This window comes from Ischnura elegans, chromosome 11 (assembly GCF_921293095.1).
Source record: "Ischnura elegans chromosome 11, ioIscEleg1.1, whole genome shotgun sequence".
NCBI classification, from domain to species: domain Eukaryota; kingdom Metazoa; phylum Arthropoda; class Insecta; order Odonata; family Coenagrionidae; genus Ischnura; species Ischnura elegans.
The window spans coordinates 95,403,195-95,430,679 of NC_060256.1; the positions used below are offsets into that span (position 1 = coordinate 95,403,195).

Below are 27,485 nucleotides of genomic sequence, written 5' to 3' on the forward strand. Positions count from 1 at the left end.
CCTACGTGTCCCTGCCTAGGTTGTTAGCGTATGTTCATAGCGTTTGCTAACTTCCTACTCGTCCCAGAACAAGGCTTGGATAGTGGTGCCATGAGGTGGCAAGTCGAAACACTAGGCAGAGGAATTTTGAAACGTTCCGTATTTCTGGTTTTCTGGATTCCGGATTTGAGGTCCTCAACTGTATGAACAATTTCCACATAATTTTGCTGGACACTTATGGGTCATTCCACGTCAAATCACCCAGAAATTTTCAAAATGACACCCACCGACTCGGATTTTAATGAAATTTTTGTCACTAGCTACTATCACCTATCTAATGACCCATGTAAAATATTTCCTCTCTCACTCTCATAGTTTGCAAGATATGAGGAGTCGAAGTTTGAGATGTTGGCTCAGAAGTGGTGCTCGTGGGAGTCAAATTCCAGAGTGCAGGGCACAGGGTAAAAATTCATAACTCAGAAACCACATAATATATTTGAATGAAATTTTGACCCCTTGTCTATCCAAGTACATAGCTTCCATAGTAATGTCTTTTATTTCCCTTGCATTGTTATGTTAGCCAAAATGATGTCAACAGTTGTTAATTAGCCGATTTTTTTAGCTCAAAAACATAACTTCATATTTTCAGAATTATCACCAAAAGGCAGAGCAGTTAACTCATCCAATTTTTTTTTAAATTGAAGGTTAATATGTGCTCCAATATACTGTGAAATAAAAATGGTGGTGTTTTGACTGCCACCATGAGTATTTCAGGTTTTACTTTTTTTCTGCCCCCGTGAGAGGGATTTTGGACACGTACTGTAAGATAATAAGTATAAGTGTATCCATACCTTCATGAGGATATATTTGAAATATTGGTCAGTAAATCTAAGACCAAACATGTAGTCTAGTGAATGTGGCTCTTGTTCATACGATTGTTTTTAATAACAGTACTTGGCTTGTGGCAGCTGAGGGGAAAAGAGTTCAAATGGCTCAGAAATGTGAAATGATGCTTTTTTTCCTGGAATTTACCCATTTTTCAAGTGTTTAGTTTATGGAAAAATTGGTATCAAAATACATTAGACTCTTACTGTGCATTAGAGGATAAATGGAAATACTAATTTAAGTAAAATTATTTAAATAATACACTTCAATGTGTTTAAGGCATCTCCTGAACATCTCTGGAGGCTCTCACGGGCAACTAAACGCTTAACAATACCACCACTTCCATCACATGGGGATTTTCCATGGCTTGTAGCAAAGAATGTCCATGATGACATTAAGGAGAAATCCTGGTAATGCTTGCAAAGATTGAGAAATTTTTTGCAGTTCTTGTACCGTCCTGCACAACCATCACTAAAGTAACTCAATTTTTTGACTAAAGTAAATGTTTCCTTAACAAAGCAAAATATTATTCTTTGGGTTTCATAAAAAAAAGCTACATCATGCTCCAAATCATCTGACAAGATGCATAAACTGGAAATAATAAGCTGTTTAGTCAGGTGATCTTGAGTATAAATCACAACAGGGTGTACCGTGCAACTATCACTTGTCCAGTGATACCCTTGTGCCTCATCCTGGATAACATATGAGTAGTTCTCATTGAAGTCAAAGAAAACAGCTGCTTCATGGGGTCCAAGATTTTCTTTCATTTGCTTAAGGTAGTTTGCCTGTACCTTCGTAATAAATGAATGGGGCACCAGTTTTTCCACTCTTTCAATTAAAGTTAATCCGTACTCATCAAATGTCGCAGTGAAGTTCACCAGTTGATATCTGTCCTTGGAAACCGACTGACTGTATGAAACTTCATCTCTGGGGTCACATTGTTCAAACTTTTTCAGCAGTAAGCTTTTCAATTTTTCACGTGAAGGACTCTTAGAGCAATGTCGCAGTATACGGTCCCTATTATTTCTAGAGCACACGAAATAACCAATTAGGTCCTGGCTTGTTTCCTCTATATTACAGGCATTAAGCAGTAGGTTGACATTTTAATGAATTGTGCAAACACACAATGAATGCGTTCCAGGAGATCCTGCTACCACAAACCATTTTGGACCTAGGTTGCAGAATTTAGAAAAGCCAATTTTAATTCTGGGGAAGTCAAATTTAAAAGTGGAATACAATTCCTTCAAGTTAGCAAGTAATAATCTCTTCTGAACATGTACATTTTTGGAGATACTAATGGAATCTTTCTTTCCAGGCATCATTCTGGAGTACTCATCACTTTCATAGAAAGTCCTAACTAATTGTAATGTTTTATTTTTGCCTTCCCTTTTCTCACTTCAGGAGCAGCTAATTTTCCATTGTCTCTGAAAAGTTCTCTTGCTTGGCAGGCAGTGTACTCACTCACATGAAACTCTTCCATTACTTTCTTCCTGCTCCATGAAGTTGGTACCAATGATAACAGATATACCTTTCCTTGATGAGTGCTTGATGTGTCAACTTTTTGTTTGATTAAGTCTATGAGCACATCCATATCATGAACTTTCTGAAGTAGTTCTTTTGGGAGTTTTGGGTCATCCTTTTATGGAGATAATTCTTTATCAAGAACTCTTTAAACTTTCCTTTTAAAATTACTGCATGCTGACTCTACTTTCCTTTTAGCCTAGGTTGACCTTCTGTGAGATGATATGCCATGAAATTTTAAAGGTGACTCCTCTATATCTTGCAGCGTTCTGTTAAGTAGCTCAGTTGATTTTTCTTGGGATACTGTTGTTTGAAATTTCAAAATACTATCATTGCTGTCTTTATCTACTGCTTCAACATGAGAAAGCTCATTTCCAAACCTGGATTGTTTCTGTACTTCCTCCCTACATGGCTGGCATATTTTCATTCCTGGCACTAATTTCCGAAGAGTTGGGATTTTACAGGCCTTTTCTGCAAATTCAAGACTTGCATTTCTCAGTGATTTTGATATTTTCTTCTTGTGGCTCTTAAAAGGATCAAGACAATATATTTGGTAGGTTTCATACTTTTTCAGATAGTATATTCTGTGATGTTCGCAGACATTGGATAGGACTTCCCAAGGTACACCACTTCTGAGAGATAACAGCTGTTTTTCAAGTATACTAATGATCTCAATTTTGTTCAGTTGCACCACTGGTGTGTAGGTTTTTTTGAGGCAATCAGATGCAGTTACTTTTCGATGCTGCACAGTTAAAAAATTTGCTCATTTTGAAGCATAGTGGAGACACCAACCTTTTTTAATGTTGAAGTTCACAATGAGCAGCTTCGCCTAACTCATTGCACACACAATTAATGTACAGGTAAAAATACACGGATCGTACACACAGAATAAACTTGGACACCCATGGAGCATCTTCACACAAGAATATTTGGCAGAAGACTAAAAGTGGTACCCTAGAATCTATTTTGATTTATCATGCCCTCACTGTGATACATTGAAACATTTTATTCTTCCTAATGTAGAGGTTGCACTTAATTCTCTTATTCCTTGGGGAGATGGAATAACACTGGAAAGTGAGGCTGAATAGGTGGGATTGTATTACCTTCTCAAGTTTGTCATGTAATACAATCATATGTGAGGCAGGGGAGAAGGGCACACAATGTCAGCATTATCTCTCCAAGTGAAATAGAAATTTAATACTCCAGTTGCCATCAAGGAATGTGGATATTGGTGACAACCTACTGCATATCTATAAGTAATACCATTTGCTCTGCCAGCTCTTCCATCACCAAGGGTCTGGAAGACCGTACTTCTTCTGTGAAAGTGAGGGTAACTTTGTACAACTCCAGTTCAGCGGGACTCATTTAATAACTTTTTCACAGATCTTAATAAACTTGTACATTGCATGTGCTTATGATGACCACTGTTTTTTTGGATTAGTGATTTCTAAACACGAGGAAGAACATGATGTGAAAGTGAAATTTATGCACCCATATGGAAAATCCCTATATGATGGACTTGGTGGTACTGTTATGCGTCTAGTTGCCCGAGAGAGCCTCCAGAGATGTTCAGGAGATGCCTTAAACACATTGAAGTGTATTATTTAAATAATTTTACTTAAATTAGTATTTCCATTTATCCTCTAATGCACAGTAAGAGTCTAATGTATTTTGATACCAATTTTTCCATAAACTAAACACTTGAAAAATGGGTAAATTCCAGGAAAAAAAGCATCATTTCACATTTCTGAGCCATTTGAACTCTTTTCCCCTCAGCTGCCACAAGCCAAGTACTGTTATTAAAAACAATCGTATGAACAAGAGCCACATTCACTAGACTACATGTTTGGTCTTAGATTTACTGACCAATATTTCAAATATATCCTCATGAAGGTATGGATACACTTATACTTATTATCTTACAGTACGTGTCCAAAATCCCTCTCACGGGGGCAGAAAAAAAGTAAAACCTGAAATACTCATGGTGGCAGTCAAAACACCACCATTTTTATTTCACAGTATATTGGAGCACATATTAACCTTCAATTTAAAAAAAAATTGGATGAGTTAACTGCTCTGCCTTTTGGTGATAATTCTGAAAATATGAAGTTATGTTTTTGAGCTAAAAAAATCGGCTAATTAACAACTGTTGACATCATTTTGGCTAACATAACAATGCAAGGGAAATAAAAGACATTACTATGGAAGCTATGTACTTGGATAGACAAGGGGTCAAAATTTCATTCAAATATATTATGTGGTTTCTGAGTTATGAATTTTTACCCTGTGCCCTGCACTCTGGAATTTGACTCCCACGAGCACCACTTCTGAGCCAACATCTCAAACTTCGACTCCTCATATCTTGCAAACTATGAGAGTGAGAGAGGAAATATTTTACATGGGTCATTAGATAGGTGATAGTAGCTAGTGACAAAAATTTCATTAAAATCCGAGTCGGTGGGTGCCATGCCTGGGTGAACTGACATGGAATGACCCTTATCTGTTATGGATTACATTCAAATGTTTGCACGCCAGCAGTCATTTTCAGATAATTATGTACTTAAAAATGTTGTAAATTTTTTTTAAAGAACTAAAGAGCCATTACTTATTTATAATTCTGAAAATGAAAGGACATTTCTATGTACTTTAAGGTTGTTATGACTCAGACTTCATCAAAATTGATGTAATTCTTTTTTAGGATAATTGGATTTGTGGATATGGATAATTGGATGGCTATGTTTTCTTGTAAAAACTTTTGCTCAATCAAAGATAAAAATATTTTACAGGGTTAAATAGAGAATCAAAGGGCTCTTGTCATTTTTATCCATAACGAGCGTGATGCGCCTGCTCCCAGCGGGCTTCCCCCGCTCTTTTCAATGCAGGTCCACAGAGGGATAGGCACGTTTCTAATTTTAAAATGTAGAAAAAAAACGCAGGGTCTTATATACAAATTTAATTGGAATGTTCATGTACAAATTGAGGTCAGAGGACCTCTTAAAACACAACATTGGAAGTAATTTCACTATCCTCTGTTAAACCCACATGATGACTCATACTTACGTATCAACAGGAGACTTGAATGTGGAATCAGCTGCATTTTGTTAATAGTTATTTAAAGAATGGGAGATATTGTTGCAAATGAAAAAATTATCAGTTTTTGCGCCGTTAACGTCAGGAATATTTACCATTTTTTTTAATAAAAACCAATTTCAGGAAACATTAGCAATTTTTAGGAAGTAAGATATGCTGTCGCATGTTCTCTGATAAATTCTGTGTATTTTGGTACCTCATTTGTAGAGTTTGGTTGCGTATAAGTTGAAAAAAAGGTATCTATACAGTAGAAATACAGTAGAACCTCGCTTTTACACCCCCGCAATGTACGTTTTCCCGCAATTCGCGACATTTTCTAGTCTCGATGATTAAAGTATCTCTACAATGTTAAGTCTTCCCCGCATTTACGCTGACGAAATTTCAAATGTCCTGCTATTTACGCCAGGCCGCCAAAGGGAACATGGCGGATAGCGCACCGTAATCAAGAAGAAAGAGTTTTAGAGATCGGAGCCTGGGATAACCTTTTTGCACGAAGGTTGTAAATATAGGAAAGGAAGTTGTATTTACAACCTCCTTGCCTTTTTGGCATACCTGTCACCAGCGCCACTATCATTAATACGGCCTCTTTGAAATACTACAACAATTCCTTCTTCATCTGTTTCTGACCACTATCGCGGGCATAGAGTTTACATGAGTATTTATGATCGTGGGATTTCCTGGAGATAGGTTGTTTGCGACGATTAAATTTCATTCCAATTGTTGGTGGTAAATATTGAAGGTTTTCCACTTCACTTGTAAATACCGTAGTTACGAATGTAGACGCAATGTTTCTATTCGTGGTCGTTCTCGTGTTGATCCACGCAATGGGTGTTCTCCATCGCGTACATTATTACGTCAAGTTCTATGATCAACTTTTAAGTCGTTTTAACCGTAATCTCTTTTTCCCTGCTCTTTTCGTGACAGCGTCAATAAACGCGAATCAAATACGGAATGGCCCAGAAACGAGAGAGGAAAACTTTTTCAATAGAAGATAAAATTAAAATTTTGGGAAGAGTTGACTCACATGTAGGCTCACGCGTTTCCCTTGCCAAAGAGCTTGGGATTCCAGTGTCCACGTTAAACACTGTTGTTAAAACTTGCAAAAAGATAGAAACCAGTGCAGTGGAATGCGGACCCAGTGCAAAGAGGCGAAAATATGTTAAGTACCTACTCGAAATATGATAGACTAGAAGAAATTTTAAAAGAATGGTTTCAGTACACTAGGTCCTCGAACATACCCATCAGCGGAGTTATTCTGAAGGAAAAAGCGCAACATATGGCAATGAGGCTAGGAATTGAAGACTTCAAGGCTTCAAACGGATGGTTAAGCGGGTTTAAGACTAGGCTTAATGTTGTACATACAAAACAATTTGTGATGAGTCCAATAGTGTTGATCCCCTAACGGTGGCACAGTGGAAGAAACATTGATTAAGTGAGCATATAGAAGGGTATGCTCCAAAAGACATTTTCAATTTAGATGAGACGGGCCTTTTTTTCAATACACTTCCCTGTAAGACTTTAGAGGTGAATCTTGCCCTAGTGGAAAGCATAGCAAAGCTCATTTAACAGTATTGTTAGGTGCTAATGGTAGTGAAAAGTTAAGGCCATTTGTTATTGGAAAATCCAAAATTCCAGATGTTTTAAAAATATCAAGACATATCCCACAACCTATGCAGCTAATACCAAAGCTTGGATGACGTTACATTTCTTTCAGGAACAAATGCAGGCTCTGGATGCCAATATGGGTGGACAAAACCGAAAAATTGTATTTTTAGACCAATGCCCAGCCCACCCAAAAAATATGAATTTGAGGAATATAAAACTGGTGTTCTTCCCACCAAATTGTACCAGCCAATTACAGCCATTAGATTTAGGGATAATCCATGTATTCAAATCCAACTACCGCAGGATTCTAGTGAGAAAGCAATCAATCTTATAGACAGTGGGAGGGACCCTGAGAGCTTCAAAGTATCAGTTTTAGATGCACTACACTATGTAGCACGACCATGGAAAGAAGTTGATGAGGGAGAAATCGCAAATTGTTTGAAAAAGCTGATGAAGAACATTTAAAAGACCGATATATGAAATCAGAAAATATGATCTAAAAATCTGATCAGAAAATATGATCTACATCACTGAGAGTTCAGTACTAATAAAGAATTTTTTGTTATCATAATTAAAGGTTTTATACTTACATTTAGAACATGATTTGTATGAAAAATAGAACATTTAACTATATTTAAAGGGGTTATTTGTCATTAAATTGTGCCTAACCTCGATTTTACACTTTCACGCAATTTACACTTTTTTTCCTTGTCCCCGTCAAAAGTGTTAAAGAGGGGTCTTACTGTAATATAGAAGATATTCACTTGCTTGTAGTATCGGCTAAAACAATTTCAAAAGGAATATTTCAGAAAGTGATGAGGAAGAATTTTTTGTAAAACAGTGCGCCATGGGAAGCATATGGAAGAAGTTGAAAAGCTTTCTAAAGTTAGCAAGGCTGTAACTGTATTGCCAATGAAATCAGTTAGAAAACACTTGGGCTCTCATTGTGCATTTGACTAATCATATGTACATAGTTTCATCAAAATCCGAGTGTAGAAGACAAAATCTCATTTAATGTTAGTACATATTGATATAATATGGTATGTACTATCATGGTGACTGCAATCAGGGAGAAGATAGGAAAATGTAATGCAGCAGAATTAGACGGGGAAAATTCAGGAAAACATCTGTAATCTCGCACTCTTTCTCGAAAGTTTAGAAAAAATAGTACAGTAAAACCTCACCTTAACGACCTCCCGCTAAACAAAGAACTCCGTTCAACGAACAAATGCTATTGGTCTGGCCAATTGCCTTTGTAAACACGGTAGTGAAAAACCCCAAAGAACGAACACCTCTTTTACAAAAACTCCCGATGAACGAAATGAAATTTTGGCGCGATTGAGTGAAATTCATCTTTCAATAACCAATTTTTCTGGTGAAATGTTTATTTTCATATGATTAATTTAATATTCGTAGCATTTGAGGGCCAATCAGAGACTTCCACTGAATTAGCCAATCAGAATCATCGTTATTCACCGTAACCATAGCCTTCCGTGGTGTATTTCTGCTGACCCTAGCTCGCTGCGAATTGCAAAAAATATTAATGCTGACTTTCGTAAAATAACTCAATGTCCCAATATTTATACGCTCAATGATATGAAATCTAGAGCTACGTGCTTCGATCGCATTCTATTGACGGTTGTTTCAGATACTTAACAGAATTGCAACGTGTAAATTCCGAGAAGCATTTTTTTTTCACTCGCCACCATCTTGGATAACTTCTTTAAATTACGGAAGATATAATGTGCGCGCCAGAAGATGACAGCCAAAATTTGCCTCTATTAATTATCTTGAGTATGATTCAGCAGTAACTCTTGTTTCATTTACATTGTTTATTTAAATATCATCTAAGAACTAGGAGAAATTTTTGTATTTGCCGCAATCTTGGATAAAAATATTAGCACTTAAGCGATGAAAGCCAACATTTTCCCATATATCTAGACGTTATTTGAATTGAGTGCTTTATTCTAAAGGTCAGTCTTTGTCATACGGCTGTAGCGATGTCCTAATGTGATGTGAAGTGGTGTTGATTTTCCACAGAGGAATAGGTCTCGTATTTTTAAATCTTGACGTATTTTACTTCGAGAACTCCTGCATAAGGCCTTCCAAGATGTTTTCTTATGGGCAGTTGTCTATCTGGAATATGATGGAAATGATGCTAGTACAATGAATTATTTACGAAGCCTGTGACCGCAAATATTGCAATGGAGTATTCTGGATTCGACTATTATAAAGAAATGCTGCCTCCCACTGCGCTTTAATGGGTCGACGAAAGTTGCAACTCACGTAGTTATAGTAGAACAATCTAAATTTCATGATGAAGCTATAATTGGCGCTGTTATCTTAAATTTATATTATTAATGGTCATATCTATTGAATTCTTAATTTTTCAGTGTAAGCCTCACAAATACATGCACTCTATTTCAAATATTGAGAATAAAGGGATCGCCTCGTGCTCACTGCTACAAAGCATACATTTTTGAAAACCGATTAAAAAGCACGCCAAGTGATTGAATAATACAAACTGAGGCTTCCTAAATGTGGTCTATTGCCCGCAATTTGCATTGCAGTTGAAGAAATCAGCACTGTTTTGAAGTATGCGATTGTAGAATGAAGATAACGCATGCAGACTTGCTTCAATTTCAGTGCCCCTAGGATGATGCAACGTGCGTATCACCTCCGGGGAACGAACTCCCGATCAACAAAACTGCAAAATTTCGGTCCCTTGAGTTTTGTTTAAGGGAGGTTTCACTGTAATCAGTTTCAGCGTCATTTGTACTGCAGCACAGTTTGCCTTTGGTGCTCTCCTGCTGAATTCTCCTTTCCCATTATGACAAAGAAGAGATTTATGTTGGTATTTCAGCCCCCTCTGCCACACTTTCTGATCAAATGAAGATGGAATTGATGCTATAAGGAATCATATCCAACAGTGGAGTACATGTGCTGCTAACCGGCACATCCCGTGTAAAGGAGGCAAACTCTAAGAATTTGTTAGGAAATGAGGTGTACTCTCTTTTTAAAATGTTTAATTCTTATCAAAATATTTTTTCATAAAAATAAAGGTCTAGTATGATGAGAAGTGTGTCAATTCTTATTGGAAATTTGTTTTGTAAAAATTTTAATAAAACCTGTAATTTTTCCAGTAAAAATTTTTCCCAGTAAATAATGGAGAAAACTGATTAGGAAAACATTGGGAAAATACAGGTTATTGGTACAGAAACAGTTTTGGTCACCCTGCATGTGATGAAATTATTTATCTTCTCATTTTGTTCATCTCATATTATTTTTTTTGGGTTCATACCCAAAACATCTAATATCTTTCATCTTCTCCATGTATTCTCCTTCTCAGACAATCTGTCGCCGTGGTGGGCCCTGGTTTGCAAGTTTTGGTCGCCCCAGAAACACAGGCACTAAGCTGTTCAACATCTCGGGCCACGTTGTAAATCCATGCACTGTGGAAGACGAGATGTCAGTACCACTGCGGAAGCTGATAGAAGACCACTGCGGAGGTGTGATTGGTGGCTGGGACAACCTACTGGCCATAATTCCTGGGGGGTCGTCCACCCCACTCATCCCAAAAAGGTTAGCATCGTCACTCCCTTGTTCAGCAGCTGTGGCGTCAGAGTAAAACATGTGTAATGGCAGTCGGTGTGTGCTTGTGGTCAAAATGTGATGGGATGTTTTAATGCAATGAGACCTCCATTCACAATTCAATCTCCCACCGACAAAATGGTGACAGTAAACCCTCGATTATATGAAGCAGCATATTTGGAATTTTTCGATCAAAGGTAGTGAAATGGTGACCCAGCCAAAAAGCCTGTTGCAAATGTATGGCACTCTTCGATAATACGAAGTTTTGAAAATACGAAATGTTTTAAAATTATGAACATTGGGCTCTGTCCCCAGGAGGAAATGGAATTCGTTTATTTGAACTAGGGAAAAAAAATTTGTCATCAAAACTACTTATGCCGGTGTAAGTGGCTAAAAAATCAGCACTTCTGACTGTGGTCCATCAAAAGTGGGAAATCATAAATGACCGTGCAACTCTGGAAGGAAAAAGTTTGCCTAAAAACTTACGGTGGGAATCGAGGAAAAGTAAGAATTCATTGAAAATATTTTGGTTACTCCTCAGGGTACTTAAAATTTAAGCCAGTTATGTTTTATCATTCATTCACATACTCCGCGAGCAATGAAGTGGTTTCCAAAGTAGCACTTGCCTGTCATTTGGGTGAGCTGCTACAAAAGGGCCTGGGTGACAAAATAATTGTTTTAAGACCGGTTTGAAAAGTTGTCTACTGCAGCCATTACATTAAGAACCCTAGAGATAGCATGCTTTTTTTCCTTGATGTTAGCCCACACACACAAATAGAGGGAATTTCAAAAGCATGTACGATTTTTTTTAACGAGAAAAAACATCTTTGTATGCGTGCCTATTATCAGCATTATAAATTCAATGGCTTGTTTGTTATTAAAGTTAGGAAAATTAGTGATGCAAAAAAACATTGCCTTTCGTTGGGATTCATACTTTAATTTATTGGATAGAAATGTCTCTGTCGCCACACCAATCATGTTCGTATACAAGTGTTAGCAATAGATTTATTGGCAATTATTTGCTGCACCTCCAGGTAAAGCGACAATTTGCTATATCGAGTGTTTATTTGAGCACCGTGGGGTCTCGTTTTATCGAGGTTGCACTGTATTAAGTTTTGATTTTCTGTAAAAGAGAAAAGAGTGACCAAGTCCATAAGGGGAAACCCGACACAGAAGTATTAGAGAGATAAAGACATACAGTAAAACCTCTATGTAGTGAACCTCTTTACATCGTAAACCTCTATACATCGTACCAACCCTCTGGTCCCGTCAGATTTACGTGTAAATTTATAGGCAAACCTCTCTATAGTGAACCTCTTTATATCGTAAAACCTCTATATATCATAGCAACGAGAGACCCCCGAGACGGCCTAACTACCTCTGCATTTCGTACCGAGACAACAAGAGACCATTAATGTAGCCGCGATAACGAACATGTAATGACATTTTCAGCGATAAACGTTTCACGCTTATTCTTCTCTTTTACACCTTTACTTTACTTCAATTTTCATGTTAACCATTACCTAGGGCCATTTTGTCCCATACGAGAGCATACCTAACGGTAAATAAGAGAAAGGCAACGAACTATCCTAATCATTTTAAGTGACAGTAAATGAAGACAGAACGCATCGTTTTCTCTCGAATCGTGGTAAAAATTGCACGATAGCACTCGCTTTCTATTACTTATGGCTTTATTTTCCTGTAAGTGCTTACATACTATGTTCAGTTAATAAAGGAGGCGACCAGCGCAGCCTATAATCCCTTGCCGGCGGAAATATTTCAACTAACTTCACTCCCATTTATGGAGACAGAATTACTCAACCGCATTGCTACTTCCGTTTCTAAAATGAAAATATTTCATGAATTTACTGCGAATCGAAATAAATCAAATACAATTTTGCAATTATTTTATTCCCATATTTCCCGGTGTAGCACTTTCTCACTGCCGCCTTGGTAATTTTTCGATGCTTTCGTGAACGATCGTAGTTTACAATTTATTGTGCTTAGCGACAGTCATCTGTCTTGCGTGCGTATTTATGCCGCGAAATCCGACTCTTCCATCAGGAGTCCGGGACGTCAATTTCTAGCAATACTGACGAACATCACTCCATGCGCGACAATGTTAGGTGAAGGAGACAGCTAATTACTCCATATTTCCGGTGCAACCGCGTCGGTTTGTTGGTAATGACAACAGTTTCGCTGTGTCTGTTGTCATCACCAACAAACCGACGCGGTTGCACCGGAAATATGGAGAAATTGGAACCTGAACACCGCGGAAATCTACGTAGTCACGAGACAGCTAATTAGTTGACACGCGGTAGAGTAATGAAATTTTTTACCGTCGCTGCCGCATTCTGCAGTAGTTCGCCCAGCATTCTCACCGGGAAATCACGTCCTTTCGCAGACCTAGCGTTTCTGTATGCCCTCGACAGAGTTTTTCTTCGGAACGCTACGTGCATTGTATTTTGGAGAGAGGGAATTCAACAAAATTTTCAAAATTACGCTCAATTTCTTGTTTATTTTTTGCAATAGTCACGTGTTTATTTATTTTTTGATAATCTTAAACATGTCATACGTTGCAAGAATGATAAATCAATTTTCTAAAATATATTTTAAGGAGCATTTTCAATTATTTGCCATAAAATATGAAAACATACGAAAATTACTTAATTAATTATAAGTTGATGATGGATTCAACAAATATAACAAGGCGGCTGCTTGACATTACCGCATTCCGAGGATTTTTCCAAGCCATCGACGAGGGCAGGCAGAAGAAAGATGTAGCAGTGACCTTTGGAATACCATCTATTTTAAACAACCGAAGAAAAACAGAAGAAACTGTATATCTAGGCTGCACAAATAAAAAACGCAGGCAGTGAAATAAGAGGATGAAGGAATTATGTTAAGAAATATAAAAGATGTGTACTTCCCTCCAAACACTACTAGTAAATTACGACCCTTAGACCAGAGAATTATTTCTTTGGTCAAAAGGCATTATCGAAAACAGCTAGTGATTTATTTTTTATGGAGAGTGAATAGTGAAAACGACATTAAAAGTGCTCATGGATAGAGGTGGGTTAAACTGTTCATTTTTATGAACCGTTCACTTTGATCCTGTTCAGTAAAAAGAACAGTTCAAAATATCGGTTCATAGTGAACAGGTAGGGTCATTCGGTAGAAAATATTGTTTATCATACGTTTAGAGTACATGAAAGCTTAGTGTGGTATCGTAAGGCGTTTTAAACAACATTTTTGGAGATGCATCCACATTGCACAATACAGCGCACTTAAAAAATTAAAATTTCATCGTAGACGCCAAAAACTAAGTCCAAAGATCATCTTGGTAAGGGGACCGAAAAAAATGTTCCACAATAATGAGTTCAATCATTTTCTAAGTTCATGAATCGCGTTTTAAACAATATTTTTGGAGATGCATCCGCATTAAAAAATTTCATCCTAGGCGCCCAAAAGTAAGTCCAAATATCAACTTGGTAAAGGGACCGAAAAAAATGTCCCACAATCATGAGTTCAATCATTTCCTAAGTTCATGAATCGCGTTTTAAACAATATTTTTGGAGATGCATCCACATTAAAAAATTTCATCGTAGGCACCAAAAAGTAAGTCCAAATATCAACTTGGTAAAGGGACCGAAAAAAATGTCCCACAATCATGAGTTCAATCGTTTCCTGAGTTCATGAATCATGTTTTAAACAATATTTTTGGAAATGCATCCACAGATCCACAAATGTTCAAAATACGAAATCAAAATGAACGCGATATCCCAACTGAACGCCCCGAGGAAACTAATATTTGATCTAATATTTCGAACGGTTCGAAAGAACTGATATTTTAAATATCAGTTCAAATATTAGTTGGAACGAACAGTTCTAAAGAACTAATATTTTAAATATCAGTTCAAATATTAGTTGGAACGAACGGTTCGAAAGAACTAATATTTTAAATATCAGTTCAAATATTAGTTGGAACGAACCGTTCAGTGGCTATCGGAGGGGAATAGTAGAGAAAGAAGGGGAGGGGCTCGGTCGTCTACGACGCACTTCTGCGGCCTTGGATGGCCTCCCTCGTAACCGCCATCTGTTGTACCCACAACGCACTTGCTCGAGTAAGCTGAAGTTCAAAATGCCTCTTGATGATCATACCTACTGTACCGAGTACGCCGCAATTGTGCAGTGCCGACATGAACAGTGAACAGGGTGTTTTAGAGAACGGTTCATTTTCGAACCGGTTCATTTCAGTGAACAGTTCGTTTTGGCAGTTTCGGTTCTTTTTGACCCATCTCTACTCATGGAACATCCTTCATACCATGCACAGGCTGTGCCTTTCCTCAATTTTTGAGAAATGCTTCATCAATTACGGGTGGTAGCAAACAGGAGGAAAGTGAGATATTTGATAATGAACCTACAGAGTACGATAAAATCAACAAAATAGTTGACACAAATTCAACATTTGAAGACTTTGTAAATGTTGATAATGATTTATTCATTTGTTCCTCATATGAGTTGGAAGATAGTGGTGAAGGAGATGTATATATCTTGCAGGATACAGTAAGAGATGGATTTACAGGAAGATGTTAGTAATGAAGAGTCAGTTACAGTTCCCACCAAAACAGAGGTTGAGGATTTATTGAACATAATTAAATTGTTTTTATTAAGCATGGAGGAATGCGATCATATTATGATTGTATTCAATAGAATTAAAAACATTATACCGAAAGAGTTTTAAAAAGGTTAAAGCAAACCCAATAATTAATTTCTTTCCTAAAAAGCCCTCTTGAACAAGTTACTTTTACCTTTGTGTAATCATTAAATTGTAAATATATGTTCACTAATGCATGCGTGTATGTTTAAATATATTAATATTATGGTTTATCAATAAAATGGTGCCTATCACTACAACCTCTCTATAGTGAACCTCCATACATCAAAATGCCCAAATTTTGGTCCCCTCCATTATGATGTAAAGAGGTTTTACTGTACTTATGCCAAAGAGGCATTTTTGAATAAGAAAGAACTGCAAAGAGCAAGTTGGAATGTGCTAAGAAAACAATAGTAAAAGCCTGAGACCTTTCTGGTTAACCAGTACTTTGGGTTGATCAATGTCCAGGGCTTAAAAATGTAAACAAAGCTATGCACCTGAGCAACTCAAACTGCCAATGGATTGGTTCTATTCCTAAGTGATGGCATTAAAAATGTCCACAGCTTGTACATCGCTTTTTAATTCGTGCGTTCCTGTGCTTGCAGTGTGTGTGATGAAGTGTTGATGGACTTTGACGGCTTGCTGGCTGCCCAGACTGGTCTTGGCACAGCTGCTGTCATTGTGATGAACAAGCAGACGGACATAGTGAAGGCAATTGCTCGCCTCATTGAGTTCTACAAGCATGAGTCATGTGGGCAGTGCACGCCGTGCCGAGAGGGCGTCTCCTGGATGAACAAGGTCATCCACAGATTTGGTGAGTTACCCACTGGCCTCTCCTTGTTTTTGTAGCTGTACAATAGACTCTCTCAATCTCCCTGATTTGCATCTGTATGGTAGACTCTCCTGATTGCAAAGTTTACCTAGCCAAAATTTCAGTAGCTCCCATTGATGAACTTAGTGTGAATGTTTCTTTCCAGAAAAATTGAACTTGCAATTTTCCAAAAAATTGAGGTCACTCTTTGCTTATTTTTACCTCGTGTGAGGGATTTAGCTTCTTCTCAATTTGAATTAAATCCACTAAACACCTGTCATCTGTGTCCGGCCATTTAAAATGTTTTCCCATTTTCCGTGCAAATCGAATTTCTAGTTCTTCGTCCTCAACACCTTCCCTGACTGACTGACCCACTGACACATGCAGTATAATAACTGACACTTTTCTTGCTCTGGAATTTAACTAATTCTCCAACTTCTGGTCCCTCAAAAACACTTATTTCCTTTTCCACACGAAGTTCTATTACCACAGCGTTTGACGATTCCCCTTCTTACATTGAATCATTAAAATGAGAAATTTGCACTGATCTTTGATATTTTTTGCTCTTTTTAGCACCCGACGTGCCCAAATCGGTTTCCTCCGGACGTTTCCTCAAAATGTCGGCAGATGTGATGCTCTTACCAGGCTCCATGTTCATTTTTCTTTTTCTTGGAGGGGCATTACTCTTTTGGCCTCCGTATCACATTTTCTCCAATAGTTCCATCACTGAGTCTCTCACATGTTGCACAGTCAAGTTCCTTTCATTAATATTCGAAGTATCTAATCCACTGGGGATCTTCTTCAGAACGTTCTCCGGGGATAATGGGTGATTGCCGCAAGTTCTGAAACCAGCCATAAGATTAGCAGTGGCATTGGGCTCAACCCATTCTCACCATCTCTTTAAGAGAGAAGGGAAAACATATTTGGGGAGAGTAATGAGTCTTCTATCGGCTGTTGCTCTCCATTCAGTTAAAATTTCTCTCCAAGCCATTTTAGGTGGCAGAAAAAATGCCACATCCAATGGCTGGAGCAGGTGAGTGGCATTGGGAGGGAGACACGCAAATCTAATGTCGTTTTCCTCGCACATTCTTATCACATCTGCGCATAAATGGCTGGACAAATTATCACCAATCACCACTTTTGGGCCAATGAGGCTATTTGCCCATGGCATCACGATGGTTGAAAACCAATCAAGAAATGTAATTTTGTCTAACCATCCGGATGCTGACCTATTACCGTATATGTCTGAATATGGTCCCCCCTTTTTTTCCAAAAATGCCTGTGGTAAAAGTAAAGGGGGGACTATATTCAAACACATTTTTTTATATCTAGCACTTCTGGGGCCCCCTAGAGTCCATATATCCCACCTTTTCTCTGATTTGTACACCACATACAATGGTCATTTTCGCCCACTTGCTGTTCCTGCTAACATGGTGGAAGTGGAAGACTTAGATGAGTTCAAAATACGCTCAGGATATTTAGTACCCCTCTTGAATATGCACTCTTTTCCACCAGGATTGTCGCCCAGGTTCGTCTCGTCATAGTTGAGGATGACGGATGGAGGGACCCCGTCAATCGTCTTTCTCAGCTGTTTGAAATATTGTTTGCATTTCTGAGCGTCAACCTGTAAATATGAACGGAAGTTTTGGAGGAAACTTTGAAAAACACAAAATAATCAAAACTTGCCCTGGAAATTAAAATAATAGAACGTAACCTTACCTTAGACCTCCTTGCGGGATTATTTCTACAAGTCTGCAAAGAGAGTTCAGCATTTCTGTGGAGAAATCCTTCCACCCATTCTTCTTCAGGCAAATTATTCTAAAATCGTGGCTCAGAACGTCCAGCTTTGTCCAGATATTGTTTGGCCAATATACGAAGATCAAATTTTGTAAATGGAAAGCCCCATTCCGAAACCTCAGTCAGATTTGCACAGACAATTGCCTCCTCTTCTTCATTGAACACTCTGAGCTCCATGCTTGTCAGGATGTTCTCCACAAACATGATCAGAAAGAGTTGACTTCAGGATCTGGTATTTCTTGGAATCAGCTCTGATTGAAAGTTTCTTCGATTTAACTTCCTCAAGTGCCTTCTCAATATCACGGTACTTATCCATTTTCTGGGCCAAATAACACCACTTCAATTCCGTGGCGAAAAAAACACAAACCACACACACGTACACTTCTCCCGTCACTTGGCGTTGCTCTGTCCGGCTTCTGGCGGGTATATGTCCGCACGCTGTCCGACTCAAGAAGGAAGGATGGGAAATTTATTTGACGCTCATAATTTAGATTTGAGTGCATTGTAAATAATGTATACTTAAAGAGAATATATTTCTTCAGGATTATACTCACCTTCATACTGATTGTAACTACATTGACGGAGGTCGCATGTGAAAGTTAGACAGCGACATTTTCTCCAGTTTTTTTCTGAAATTAATCTCGTTGCAACTTTGACCCCAATTAAATGGAGAGAGGCGGTGTTGTGAATGCTTCCAAAAGGAAACATTATGTGATACGCGATCACATTACAGCAATCGCGGCTAGTGGGCCAAACAGAAACAATTCCATATCATTTCTAAATCAGAATTGCTCGGTGTCCGACTTCACACCCCCTGTCCGACTTTAGGCGGAATGACAGTACTTATCCGTTTAGTAAAATGTCTCCCTTATTTATTGTTTCCGTCTGTTGAAATATAGTGTGGTTCTATGGAAATAAATATTCTCAGTGTTGCTCTGAAAGATATCTGTGCAATTTCGGCATGATATGCATTGCCAGTCCGCAAAGGAATCAAGGTATGTCTTTTCTGCTCTATGTTGTTGCCTGGAGAGTGATGTGAAATTGTGAATGTCTTGCAGTGACTGGGAATGCCAAGCCAGATGAGATTGACATGCTCTGGGAGATAAGCAAGCAGATCGAGGGACACAGCATTTGCGCGCTTGGTGATGGAGCGGCGTGGCCTGTTCAGGTATGTGTCCTTGCTCTGACAATTGGTTTCGACACCTCCTGTGGCCACCACCTGTAGAAAGACTCTTTTTGGGGTCTATTGATCCCTTGGATGTCCTTACTATATCTAATTATGTATCAGTACTTTGCTAAAATGGTGGTAAATGAATGTTTTTGAGTTTTACAGTAAAAAGACATACTTGTTTCATCTGTGGGTTACAAAAAGCCTGTGAAAATTTGAGCCCATCAATGAAAGACTTTGCAAGGCAAGATTTAAAGGTGGATTTAGAAAGATTACCCTAATATCAGCCCATGCCTCTATGAAGGACAAAGAGGAACTTGAGAAAGACAAATTTTACGATGGATTACAGAGAATCCTGTCATAGATACAAAATCATGATATGATAATAATTCCCAGGAACTTAAGTGCACAAGTGGGGCAGGATTCTGTCGGCTCCAAAATTTCGGGACGCTACTCACTACACCAGACTAGCAATGAAAATGGCATTCTTCTAAAACAGTTTGCCTCTAGAAATAACTTAGTAATTAAGAGTACCAGTTTCCCACACAAAAGAATCCATCTGGGTTTATGGAGACCCCTGGGGTCAGGAATTATCACGCAGATAGACAATGTTCTGACCAAAGGCAGACACTCATCATCAATCATATATGTCCGCAGCTGCAGAAGGCCTACCTGTGACTCTGATCACTTTCTAGTTAAAGCCACTGTGAGGGAAAGGGTAGTCACTCTAAAAAGGGCAGAAACCCTGTAAAGGAGAAAGTGGAGGCTAGGGGCATTGAAGGACACTCGAGAAAATATCATCTTTGTAGTCTTCATAAAGTATGTGTCTTCTTTGCCTGAAAAAGGTCTTCTACCTTTCCCCCTCCTTCACCTGCACATCCCTTAGCTTTGTGTTTTGTTTTGCTAGCCAAGGGGACCGTAGGAATGACAGTGGAATCTCAAGAAAATGTTTTCTAAGACGGGTGGCTAGGGAATATTTTTTGCTTTAAGTTTCTTAGATGGAGCTGGCAAGGTAGGGTCCAGGGGCATTGTTGGACTTCAATGCTACTAAGTTACAAAAAGGCAAATAATGTGTAAAACGGCCAGTAAGTATAGCAGTACTACATATTAGAAGTAGTGATGGGTCGGTTCGATTCCTCGATTCTTCGATACCTCGATTCTCGGCCAAGAACCGGAATCGTAAACGAGTACTTGCCAAGGCGAAAAATCGATTCCGATTCCAGTATTACTTCAAACAACAAAATAAACGACCGCGTTTCCAACAGTCATTTGAATTTTCGCGCCACGTAATCGTAATAACAAAGCACATATCTTCTTGGGATGTGCGAGTACTCAAAAATTCAAGTCGATCGAGTAGTTGGTACTCGACTCGAGCGTTTCGAGTCGCATTACGAATGTCGAGTCGAGTAGTTAAGTTTTCAGTGCTTTCGAGGCTAGTAGGTCCAGCAATCTGCCGACAGGAAGCGCTATCATGAAACTCATGTAATAATGCAGTTTTTAAAGCCGATAAGTCATTCTAATGCCTTGGCCTGGTAGTTTCAGCTTGCCGAATACACTATATAGTTGTCGACGTGGGCGCCGAATACCTTTACGGCAGCCGCAGCAGCCGATCGTCTTCCTACCCGGCGCACACTGGTCTGAAATCGGAAAAAGCTGGAATAAAGTCCAAAATGACCTTTTTGGGGATAGAGACTTGAAACTCAGCGTAAATACTCATAAATCATTACCAAATATTGCTTTATATGCCATTTCACATAAATACGACCCTTTAGGGATGATACAGAGGCCCACGCATGACCAATTTTTCAATGCCACGCGAGATATCGTTTTTCCTCAAAAAATCTTTGAATTTATCCAAGTGGTTTTGCGTTGGTGTGAGTTTTATGGAATATAAAACGCAATATTCCTTTGATCTGGTGCTTTGCCTATACTTTCAATTACTTTCGAAGATTTTGGCTCTCATCTGTCGGGTTTTACAACGCAAAATGGCTGACCCGTTTTTCACGTGAAATTTGACATAAAGTAGACATTATCTTTCGTTTACGAAAAATATAACTCGGAAAATTTGAATCACAATATAAAGTAGAGATTTCTAAAGAGTACTAATAAGAAATCTTGAAAAAAAAGTTTGCGACGAAGGAAATAAGAGCGATTTTTCAATCGCGCGTCAAGGCTGAGCTACACGTTGCGGAACTTTAAGGCTCGGTAACTGAGGCCGATTTTTCAAGTTTTTTAAAACATTAGTCTTGAAAATCATCATTTAAAGCATAGATAATCGTCTTTATAGACTTAAAACACTAAACTGAGGATGTTAAAAAGGATTATATATAGATCGACTTGACCATTTAGCGCATTACTCGAGTGAAAATACTAAGGATTGGGTTTTTTTGGAACCATCCCACGCATAAGAAATATGCCTCGGGTATTGAAGTAAAGTGAAGAGATTAAGTCAGCATGCTTAAGATAGAGAAAAAAGAACTATTTCCGTGAAAGGCAACAACCGATACCCTTTTTCCCTTTCCACCTTCGCCGAGGTGAGTCGCGCGGTAGGGGGAGTTTTCACACCACAAGGCTCTTTTAGCCTTTTTTATTACTGCGACCATCCGATGTGATATTCATTTGTAGCGTTTAGTTTCTTTCTTGAACTTAAAAAAAGCAAGAGATTTTAAGGTTGATTAAATGACGTGAGAAGTATAGCATTTTTTTTGGCTCTACAAAACTAAAGTTTAGTTCTATATAGTTGTTCGCTTCGACCACTTGAATTCCATGAAGATTCAAGATCCAAAAAATCGTTGATATAATTTTTAATAAAAATTCCAAAGTCTCCGAAATCTTGCAATTTTGGTGGGAAAGTACTTGCCCAATAACACACATGTGTAGCAAAAGGCAATTTTCAGGCAGGCAGTATAACTGTAACATGGAGACGTCAAAACCTGCTGGCTGAGCATGTAGAATAATTGGTTTTTCTGCTTGAGAATTTGAAAGGGCCAAATATTACATGATTCATATACGTAGTATGTAATCTTTATTACAGCTATGAAATTTTCTGTACTCAGGTATGTTCTGTTTTGAAATAAAGCTATTATAATTTAATTACATAGTGATTATTTGAAAGATGCTTTTGTCAACTGACTCTTTCACAGAGTAATATTTTTTAAAGTGGTTTTCTTGTTGCCTGGAATTAAGTGATATTTTTCTTCGAGCCTATGGCATCAGAATCGATGGAATCGGTATCGGTAGAATCGGAATCAAAATGTCAGAATCGGAATCGATAAAATTTTGGAATCGACCCATCACTAATTAGAAGCATTAAGGATAAGTTGTAAGAAGGCTAATGAGTATCATTAGGAGAGGTCTGATGCTCTCATTAGTTCGGTTCTTTCTTTCAGTCAATAATTACACAATGAATCCTGAATACCGCTAAAAAGGATAAAGCAAACTACCCTTTTCAAAATATTACTTTAGATGTATGGGATTTGTGAAATTACTGATACATTAGACTCCGTATTACGAAGTTCACGGTACTGAAAAACCAGAGGTTCGTAATAATGAAGTTCGTAGGAACGTTTCTTTTAGAAAGCAAGGAAAAAAACATTATATAATATACGCGATTAAATTATGCGTAAATATATAAAAAAAGAAATTTTTTTTTAAGTTTCTCAATAGAAGAATGCGGCATAACGCAATCGATGGTTTATGTCCTCCCGAATACAGTAAATCATCGATATACGAAGTAGATGCTTTCTGAGACCTTGTTCATAAGTTGATAAACCTCGTCCCATTGGCCAAATCCAGATTTTACCCTAAGTGCCAAATTCGAAAATGTTGAATGCTCAAATCTCTGTAAGTTCATAAATCGAATGTGAGTTGGAAGAGGACTGACATTACATCATCACATCACATGTAGTGGATGCATTGATTTTTCCGACCACCATACATATCGGCATATTATTGGCTATGTAGTTCTGTAGAATTTCTTTACCGATTTTCATTAATACTATGTGCAGATATTGCAGTATTTTGGATCTAGGTATCAATAAACATGCACAAAAATCTTGCCAGGTCCAGAGGACTTATTCCATATTACTGAAAATTACATAATCATGATTCCAGTAATTTTACTCATCCCTGAACAGAGATCTCAATTTCTGGCGTTATCATTTGAAATTGTTTGTCACTTGATGGTACATAATACTGTCCAAGAAGTTCGTGAAATCCATTTGTTCTTTGAATCCTTCAGTTAGTGAATCTTATTTTTCCTCATTTTTTTCATTCATTCATTAATGAGTCCCTAACTTTTTGCAAATCATAACTGCCATAAATTTAAAAACAAGTTAACTTTGTAAAGTATAAAACTTTTAAATTATGATGTTGTTTTAACCTATACTATGATTTTTAAACTATTATCAACATGCAGAACAAACTCTTATATAATGTCAGTTACATTTTCTTTGGTCTAACCCTTTTTTTTTTAATTTTGTCATCCTCAGGGAAACTTTAGCAGCATAATGAAACTTTCATGCAATTTAGCTGCATATGGGAAAATGAGAAAAAGGTTTCTAAGTGACCTGATTACACTATTACTCTAAATTAGTGTTCAGTAAAAAGCTCTGATATTAATCTATGTGATGCTATTCCTGGTACAATGAATTATCAAACCAATGTCACTTGATTAGTACTTAATCAACTACTGCTACCGAAAATATGTTTAACGACGTAAATTCCTCCCAAACTTGGAGTACACATCGTCTTCCATCCTTTTGAGTTTCAACCTTAGGTATCATTCAAAGTGTGCAGGTACTGAAAGTGATTGACTTATAATTTATGCACCTAACTTCTTTAAGTATGGTCAGAAATACGTTGTGTTTGGACTTATTCTTTTTAAAATTTTCGTGCATTATTTTATCTTTTATATCTAATGAGGTAGAACATTAACCTGGATAAGTTCTTGTTTATTGCCGTGGAGCCCACTGGGTGACTCAACAGGGTTCCCACTCAACCGTGAAAACCTTAAAACCGTGAATTAGCCGTGAATTTCCTCTACCGTGAAAAAACCGGGAAATAGCCGTGAATTTCGTCTTACAACCTTAAAAATCTCTCAATCTTGATAATAATACCTTCCCAGAAATTTTCATCTTCGTTCGTAGCTAGCGCACGTCTATTCATTGTGGCGAGCATCGTCGCATGCGGTCGCATGGGTCAGAAAAGCGTGTGAACGAATGTTGCCTGAAGAAAAAAACATCTTTCCCCAGCGCAGGCCTTTTCTCTCCCCCTCCTGAAATATGACACCACTTCTCATCAGCTTGTTTACTTTCCTCAAATGGCTTGGTTTCCCCTCCCTCGGTCACTGCTTAGTCCCCCTTCCACCCAATTAGCCTTCCCACTGGCTGCAGCGACCACTTTCGAAACTAAATCTAGATGGCCATTGTGTCGAAAAATTTGAACGTTTATTCAACACCCTCAATCCTATGACTGGAAGACCGCTAGCCTTGACAACCTGCCATGCGCTGTGGACACTACGCTCCCTGCGTTTGAACCGGGTGACAGCGAGCTTTCGGCGTGACGTTACTAATTCTCGCGCATTGCGGCCCTGAAAACGAGAGAAGATTTCCGCTTATGGCAACACAGCATTACACGATTGTCGCATGCGTCGACCTGGAACTTGCCAGTTTTACGTCGCAACCGGAAAGTTTGTGTGGAGTTATTTACTGTCGGTGGTGATCCAGTTCCTCCGCTTTGTGCTATCTAAGGTAATGCTGTTTGTTTGTGTCGTTAAAGCCTCAATGCCGTCGCGATAATAACTGCTACATAGTCTCACGAATACAAGGATCAAGAACTTTGCTATTTCCTTGATCCTTGTATTCGTGATATTATGGATTTCCACCAAGTTACGCCCTCTACGATTAATTATGCTACATAGTCGTTCCATTTTTCCCAGAGCAACGGTAAGAAGGGAACATGATTTGCCTCTGATTAGAGAGATCGATTCATTTTTGGTTTCAGAGTATTACAATAGCAGAGGAAAGAAGTCATTACACTGCCGCTTTCAAAAGAAAGTTATACGGTGGAACCTCGATCTATCGTTCCCGCATTGATCGTTCGCCGTTTCTGGTCCCAAATGAAGTTCCTTATAGACAATTTAATTTTTTCCCGCATATATCGTTCCCCGAAGTATCGTTTCTCGCATTGATCGTTTGAAGATCGCGGTTCCGACGCAGAATTTTCCCGCATCCATCGTTTGACGAAAATGAGACGAAATAAATACAATGTGTCATTTATGGCTAATAACGACAAGCACGTAGTTGGAATCCTCTCCAAGAGATGGAACTACCATTGGGAGAAGCTCAGTGCCGTGGGAAAGTAACATTAGCGCATTTCCCAAGAACCTTTATCCCCCTCCATTCACCATTCGCCTCCCCCCTTCTGACGCTTTCCTCTTCTTCAAAATAAAAACAGGTCCCAGCTCGCGCAGGGATCTTATTACGAAGACCTTAGCTTCGAAAAAAATATCGAGTTACACGAGAACAATAGAAACGTGTTTCGCGCTCCCCCCTCTTCTCACCAACTGACCTTTTTCAGCCTAACTGCTTCGAAGTTCCCAGTTTATGGAGGTCAACTGCTGCATGGATCACCTATTAGCCCAAAAAGTATCTAACAATGATATTCAGTAATTGCTATTATGCTTTTATTAGATTGAAATGTTAGTAATTTGCACGTTAAAAAAAACGAGATCACACATGACGTATTTTAAGCAAGGAAATAGATGGAAAAATACGATGGTGATTTTTGGCGAAACGCGATATCCTCGTAGCTGAGCTTCTCAGCAGTTAATTCGGCATTTGGTTCCGAAAACATGATATCAGGTTGTTATCAGTCATCAATTTACGAGCTATACTATTAGTCTCACTTGTCAGAGTTACTGACGAAGGGATATCTTCTCAGGATTTTTGTTTCTCCCTACTAACAATCCGAATTCATCTGATCATCTGGCGCTACGCTAATTAGAAAAGAATGGGCATCTTTAGGGTAAAAAATTTCATGGCGCAGTTCTATGGTCACGCTTTGCCCTCTGCAGTGTGCTCTGCGTACCCCCGTACGCGATAGTATCAGTTCCGAACTTAACCTCGTACGAGTGGTTCCCTACTTTCCGGGGTGGCTGGGCTTCGAACCACCGAGTGTTCTCCATGTGGGTTTAATAAAGTCATTTTCACTAGTTTAATTTTAGTCGTCTTCCGACCATGGCCCCTCCGAAGAAACTATTGAGAACTTTAAGAGATGGACTGAAAATAATTGAACATGAAGAAAAGAATCCGGGCTAGATGCGCGTGAATATTGCAGAGCGCCTTGGGTTGTCCGCTAGCACATGATGGTAGGGGTGGGGGTAGAGTGAGCTACCTGGAGAAAACAAGTAGAGATATGAAGGCGAAGATCCAGGTGGGCGTGCCGCTGACGATTAACGCAACATTGTTCACGCTTTACACACTACCTCAATTGTATTAAAAATATATTCATTAGACAGGAACAATTCAAGTAATTGACTATTTTTGGCCTTCGTGATCCATCTCACAACCAGGTACTGCACCGGCAAATGCGGTTGTTTTAGGCACAACATGCACATTGCTCTCGTGAATACGTGTACTGGAAATGGTGTTTGATGGATGAGAATTTTTACATCTGACTGAAATCCATAATAGCAGTGTAAATGCCGAGTGGAGAGCAAACATTCAGAATTTTGAAAGAGATATGGGTCGAATCAACAATATGACGTATGTGTCTTGATAAAGTACTACTATTCCTGTTATTATCTAAAATATTGTTTTGAAACCTATAATGAATTTCTTAATTACTCGCCAAAATCCTGCGTTTCCTGGGACATAGGCAATCTAGCAAAAAAATTAAGCATTGATCGTTTTTCCGCATTCATTTTGTAATCGTATCGTTATTAATAAAGAAAAATTGTCCCCTAGTGGAGTTCCAAAAAAGGAGGGTAGTCTTAGAATCGTGTTCGTCTTAGATTCGTGCTAATACGGTGTATGAAATTGTTTTTCGATTTATTATGTTCTATTAACAATTTTCATAAAATATTTTCCGCTGAATAAGAAAGAATCAATTTATTATATTCTATAAACAATTTAAATAAAATATTTTCCGTTAAATAAGAAATATTGGGGTGGGGGAAATTCGGTTACTGTGCAGTAATAACAACGTGCGCAAAAAACAATCTCTCATTGTCAGCGAGGAATTAAAAAAGGACCTCGAGTGTCCGGACGGAAGAAGGTCCGAAGGGTATTCGGCGTCCGGGCAAGAGCGCGGTTGGGCTGGTCCTTTAGTCGGCCCTGAATTTTGGAAACGATAGATCACGTCATAACAGATATCACTTT

The 27,485-nt window shown here is 38.4% G+C and overlaps 1 protein-coding gene across 1 annotated transcript in view; it reads left to right on the plus strand.

The window, feature by feature from the left end:
• LOC124167513 (NADH dehydrogenase [ubiquinone] flavoprotein 1, mitochondrial) overlaps positions 1-27,485 on the plus strand; it is a 52,621-nt gene that overhangs the window by 23,820 nt on the left and 1,316 nt on the right. The window contains exons 7-9 of the mRNA XM_046545445.1: positions 10,430-10,662; positions 15,934-16,142; positions 18,995-19,104. Coding sequence (XP_046401401.1) covers positions 10,430-10,662; positions 15,934-16,142; positions 18,995-19,104 — 552 coding nt within the window. The remainder of the gene's footprint in view (positions 1-10,429; positions 10,663-15,933; positions 16,143-18,994; positions 19,105-27,485) is intronic.